Source organism: Platalea leucorodia (assembly GCF_965183815.1).
Source record: "Platalea leucorodia genome assembly, chromosome: 4".
Taxonomy (NCBI): Eukaryota; Metazoa; Chordata; class Aves; order Pelecaniformes; family Threskiornithidae; genus Platalea; species Platalea leucorodia.
In genome coordinates, this window is record NC_138826.1 from 51171429 (window position 1) to 51177428 (window position 6000).

At 56.7% G+C, this 6000-nt stretch overlaps 1 protein-coding gene across 4 annotated transcripts in view; it reads right to left on the reverse strand.

Annotated features, from left to right (window-relative positions):
- The window catches only part of PARVB (parvin beta), a 64031-nt gene extending 58897 nt beyond the window's left edge, over positions 1-5134 (reverse strand). For all 4 annotated transcript variants that reach the window (XR_014227966.1, XR_014227967.1, XR_014227968.1 and 1 more), the window contains exon 1: positions 4924-5134. Coding sequence is in view for 1 of the 4 variants with exons in the window: in XM_082310032.1 (XP_082166158.1) it covers positions 4924-5038 (115 nt within the window). In the remaining 3 variants the exon portion in view is untranslated. The remainder of the gene's footprint in view (positions 1-4923) is intronic.
- Positions 5135-6000: the final 866 nt, after the last annotated feature.

The following is a 6000-nucleotide window of genomic DNA, read 5'->3' on the forward strand; positions in this document are numbered from 1 at the left end:
GCAAGACACAGGCAACAACCGCCACCTTTCTCTGGGAGAAAAACCTTGCCATCTAGTGAAATACGCGTCTGCCAAGCTATTTACCAAACTGGTGTGCCCGCAGGCAAATGCAAAAGGAAACTTTTCACAGCCACTCCGTCTCACTGTTATGCTGAGCCACAGAACCCAAGAACAATACTTTAACCTCCCTTGATATGTGTAAAACCTTCATATTATTCAGCTGCTGTTGCAGTAATTCTTCCCTCTGTAGCACTGTCATCTCTCGCGTTCTTTCCCCCTCTCCTGTTGATTTCGTGAGGCAGAATAAATTGCTCTTTTCTGGAGCAGTTTCCTCACCCCTATGCCCACCCTCAATTGTGTCACTGGGAAACAACACTAAGCAATTAAGTCTGTTGTATTTCTCTCACTGACTCCTCCGTATAGGCTATATATATACACACACATACACAGATACAATAATAGAAGGTTTATTTAGCCGAACACCTGCTGCCCAGATCTTTCATACAGCGTATTAGGAGGAAAAGAAAACAAAGCTTTGCAAGTAGGCAAGGAGCAAAGCTTGCGGCAAACCCCCTCCTTTATTTCAGTACAAAGACATCACCCTGACTGACAGGAAAGGGGAGATTTTTTTTTTAAAGTTCCTTTTACAGATGGGAGATGAAACACAGCACTGTCTGAAACAGTATCTTTTACAGGGTCTGAAAAGAAGCTAAGGGATCATCAAGCTTACAAACCGTGTCCTGCTATGGGCCCTGCCTGCATCCCAATCGTTTCCTAAGGTATTTAAAGCATATTTTGGGGCTCTTGAAACAGATGTGCTAAAGTTTAGTAACCACATTACAGATGTGGTACATCTTGAAAGCCCGAGATACACCAAGACAGAATCATGTCGTGGAAACATCAGGCAAACCTAGATTTTTGCAGATTTCCACACAGCCTAAGGGGGGGCGCGGTGGGTGGTTATAAACCAAGGGGTCACACGAGCACTGGAACAAACACATCCCGCTTTCCTAAGGATGTGTGTCATGACGGACTATAACATTTAAGAACACAGTGCTTCTTCCCATAGACGTGTCCTTTCTCCAGCTGTGTCCCTCCCACCTGGGCTCTCCACTGGCACGTCAGGGTTGAGCTCATTTGCAGGTGTTCCTGCAGTGGGACTCCACTGAGGTCTTTCTGTTCTCATTGGTCACCCGTTTTGACACAATCCTCAGTCATTTAACAATCCTTAAGACCAGTAGTTTTCCCTCGGAGGCATTTTTAGCCAAACTATGGGTTAAAAATATTCCTAGGAAGGAAGAGGAAGGGAGGGGCCAAACAGATAGTGAGATCACCCACCCCCTACTTCCATAGGAAACCAGGGTAAAAACGGCTCCCCCATGAACAGCGGCGGCTGCTGTTTAAGTCAGGGCTGCCTAATAAGTCAGTTCAGCCATAAAAACTCAGAAACCTAGGCATAAGGTGTAATAGTGCAAAACAGAGGTTCAAGGTAGAAATTCAAAGGCTTCCTCAAACAGTTAAGCCACCTATAGAATTCGACTTAAAACGCTGATGAATTTGACCTGAAATCTTAACCCTACCTCACCTACCGGCACCCACTTACAAAGCCCTATGTCATGCCATACTGCTAAAGCAAGAGCAGCAGCAAAGCTGTTTACACGCTACGGTAAATACTTTGAATACTGCCACAGTGACTATCACCAGCGTGCCTAGGAACCTTATTTATCCTGCTGTCGTAAAGGCATGGTATGAGCTTACACTGGCCGCCTCGATAAGACTAATGAACACTCCTCTCCCAATATAACCTCTCTAAAAACAGACTGCAGCATGTTATAAAGTAGTCGGCCAAAAAAACATTTAAATTTAGTTGCTTATGGGTTGGTAGCCACACATCATGGTTATTTATGACACAGCTGCCACCCATGATTAAAAAAAAAGAAAACCGCCTAAGTAACCAACAAAAGCTTTTTCAGTGTCATTGTAAGGATCTCTGAGCTGCGTGGCTCCCAAGTCGTGCACAAAGACAAAAAGGATTAATATAACTGGATTACAACTCTTGCACAGGCCAGGTTAAAGGTCATTATATGAATAGAGCTGAGATGATGACAGCAGGCCCGCGTTTACGGTATGACGCAAAAGACAGGCAGCGAAAGCAAGAAGTATGTATAAAGAGCTCTCTGGGTTGCTTGCTTGCTTTTCATGCTGCGAGAGGGAGAGGAGGCAAGAAAGATTTTTGGTTGTGGCAAACCAGCAGCCAACATTTCGATTTGCTGTTGTGGAGAGTAGTTGGTGGAGAGGTCCACATTCACTCCGGGAAGATCACTCTGACCTCTGCTGGTCCCCTCAGAGAAAACCAGCAGAAACGGCCTGAAGGGAAGGAGGGAAGGAGGGAGGGAAACCCTCAGGGCAGAGCAGTTCCCAAGCACACAGGAAAAGTTGACCACAGGGCTCCCGCATGGTCAATCCACTCCTTCAAGGAACACCACTCAGACGAGCTTCCAACTTACTTCTGCTTCACGCTCACATACAAAGATTTAGTTTCTATCCCTGACGTTTGCTCCCACGGCTGCCCAGGTCCTACCACAAGCCATGGACCAGCCGCTCTCCCCCTGGTGCAGACCCCACCCCACCACCTCCTCACTGCTCAGCCCTTGGCCCCCTCCAGTTTCACAGCCGTGGTCTGGACATCCTGCGTTTGAGAGCTGCCCCGCAAAGAAAGTGCAAAACGTAGAAGGGTAATGAGCCGTTTCCCCTTACAGCCAAGGGCCTCAGCCGCCGGCAGCACCGCCGCGTATCAGACCCAACGGGAGGCTCCAGGGGCTTGCAGACAGCCTTTCCTCCCTTCGCATTTTCAGACTGGAAGGAACAGGCGCACAAAAAGCTGCGCCGCATGTTTCAGCGTCCTCCCCATCGCAGTGACAGAAGCGTGACCACCACACTTTACATTACCGCAGCGGCGGTTCCCCACTAAGTACCGTGGGCAGGAACCAAAACGGGCCCCTCCAGCACCAAGAGGAACTGCAGCCACGAGAGTCGGCAAAATAATGAACAAACTCGGCAAAACGAGTGGGTGGCCCCTGCTGAAAGCAGTTGCCTCAAAAACATCGCCTAGCAATGCCAAAATTTCTCGTTTAAGAAGGGTCGCTGCCAACCTGCTTACACTTAGAAGTCACCTTTGAATGAAATACACTCTTTTGGAGCGTGTGGTCCCCCGCTGGAGCTGAGTTTTCTCCACCATCTTCCTTCAGAAGCAAATGAGATCATCAGGAAGGCACGACCGCATCTGCTGCTCCTTAGCAGAACCATGTTGAAGAAACTTGATTAAGAATAGGTAATAAAGGAAATACCGGTAAGCCACACCAAACCAGCCAGGAGAAGGAAAAGGAAGCAATTTCCTTGATCCCTGTTTTGAGGCCAAGTATTTTATTTTTAAATATTAAAAAGCTGCCTTCTAAATGTTGCTGGCAATGAATAGACTCGATATGGGTAAAACACGAGTTCGCTCAACAGCGAGCTGAAAGGAGGCTGAAACTCAAATTACGTCCCTACCCTACACCCATCAGACACCAAAACAAAACCAAGGCCAGTTTTAACAAGCCAGAAAGTCAAAATTGCATTAAACCGTAAGGCAAGGACACCCAGATTTCCAGCTAGCAGACATCAGCAGTCTGGGGATAACGCGGAGGAAGAGTTTCTCCGCCGAAGCCAGTATTTGGTCAGTCGGGGAAGCAGAGGAGGACAGAGTACGCCACCGTCAGAGGAGACACCGCTCATGAGAAAGGTACGCTTTGTGTACACAGGGCCGGACCATCTTTATCAAGTCTAGCGGCAAGACGCCGCCTCCCTATCTACAGCAACAATAAAAAAGTCGTGTCGCTTGAGAGTAAACAGTGCTATCTCCACACCGCCTCTGCCGCAAGCAGACCGCTCCGAGATCGCCTCGCACGCGTGCCCGCGCCAGAAGGCCGCGCCGGGGGTGCAGCGCCGAGGCGGATCCGGGCAGCGGGGGCCGAGGCACCCCGACGCGGGTGCCGCTCCGCTGGGCTCGGGCTGAGGGAGCCTCTCCAGGCCCTGGGCGCTGAAGGGGGAGGCTCAGGCCGCCCTGCCCGGCTGGCGCCGGCGGTGACCACCCCAACGAACACACTCGGTACACCGCGGTGCAAGCGTACCCAGGCGAAACCCTGGCGCTCGAGGGCTAGGTGTTTTTGCTGAATATATTTACTTATGAAAAACACTCCGGGAAAAGTATCTATGCCAACATAAAGCCTATAGATGAAGCCGGCCTGGAACGAAACACGGGTGGATTTAATCGTTCCCTCGTGGCTTCCTCAACTCTCAGACTGGAAAAAACGACTCCCACAGCCTCCTTGGTCACCAGAAGTTTATTCTACAGCAGAAAGCCGGTTCTGGGGTTCCCTTCGCAGCTGCGGGCCGACGTAGGAAGAGGGGAGCCGGGAAGCGGCGGGGCAAGCGGCCAAGCCCTGAGGCGCGCCCGACGAGCAGCCACCCCGCACCGGCCTGCGGCGGGAAGCGCCGGGCGCCCCCAGGCGCCGGCACCTCCCGGCGGCCCCCCGCTGCCAGCCGCCCCCCAGCGCCCGCCCGGGGCCCGCGGGGCGCCCCAAGCGCCCTCCCGCCGCCCCCGCGCCGGGCTGAGGCGGGCGCGGCCCCGCGCCCCGCCGGGGCTGCAGCCGCTGCGGGGGCCGAGAGCAGGCGGACCGCCCGCCCCGCCGCCCCCTGCCCCGGCGGCGCTGCCGAACAAAGGGGGGGCTGCCCCGCAGCCTGCCGCCCGCCCCCGCCGCAGGCTGCCCCCGCCGCAGGCTGCCCCCGGAGGGTCGGGACGGGACGGGACGGGAGCGGGAAGCTGCTGCAGGTCACGCCGGCCGGGGGCACCTTCCTTCCTCCCCCCCGCGCGGGCGAACTCACCCTCCTTGGCTTTCTTCTTCCTCGCCAGCGTCCCGCCTAGCTTGCCCAGGAACGACTCGTCTTTCTTCATCCTGTGGGGCCGCAGCGTCGGGGATCGGACGGGCGCGGCGGACATCGGCTTTGCCAGGGGCTCACCGGGGCAGCCTGCCCGACTCCGGCCCGATCCCTGCCCTGCCCGGGGGCTGAAGCGGCCCGCGGAGCCGAACAAAGCCCGGGAGCGGGTGGATCAGCCGCGACCGAGCGGGGAGAGCCGGCAGCGGGGCGGCGGTGGGCGTGCGAGCCGGAGCCGGAGCCGCACGGAGGGCAGGGGGCGGGCTGGGAGCCGCTGCCGGCGGCCACAGCGCCCTGCCACGGCCTGGAAGTCCGCGGGAGGCGGGGGCGGGCCGCCACGCCGAGCCGGCCCCGCCGCCTCCGACGCCCCCCGCGCCGCCGCCGCCGCCGTCTTCCCGCGCCCGCGGAGGGGCCGCGGGGCGGCGGCCGCCCTGGGGAGCTGCCGGCGGCTGACCCCGGGCCCGGCGGCGCCAGCCGGCCGCAAGCAAACACCGGCGTTTCACCCGCGGAGAGCCGTGCCGTTCCCGCGTGGGCCGTGCGGCGACGGCCGAGGCAGGGGGCCGGGGGGCGGAGGGGCCGCAGCTGCGGCAGCCTGGCCGGGGGCTGCGGCCCCCCGCGCCCCACGGCGAGGCAGCGGCGGAGGCAGGGGGACCGGCTGGGCCAGGCCCGCGGGGGTGGAGAGAAGGTGGGTAAGAAGCACTGCAGAAGAGCAAAGCTGGGGGTCCCGTCACAGCCAGACCAGAGGACAAAACCGAGGGCAAACTCTTTGCGCGGGCCATTTGCCAGGGCTCTGCTTAGCAGTTTCTTGCTGGCTACGTTCAGATTTGCCTCCTAATTTCGCAGCCGCGCACCTCTTCTGTCAGACTAGCCTGCCTTCTCCTGGCATGTTGCCCGTTGGGTTTGGCATCTCCCTTGCGGTAGGGTTGAGGAGAAGGGGGCCGTAGGCTCCGTGTTTGCCAGACTCAGATGTACTGAGGCCCACGGGCACCTCCGAGAGGGAAGCCACCACCTCCCAGGTCTCCGAGT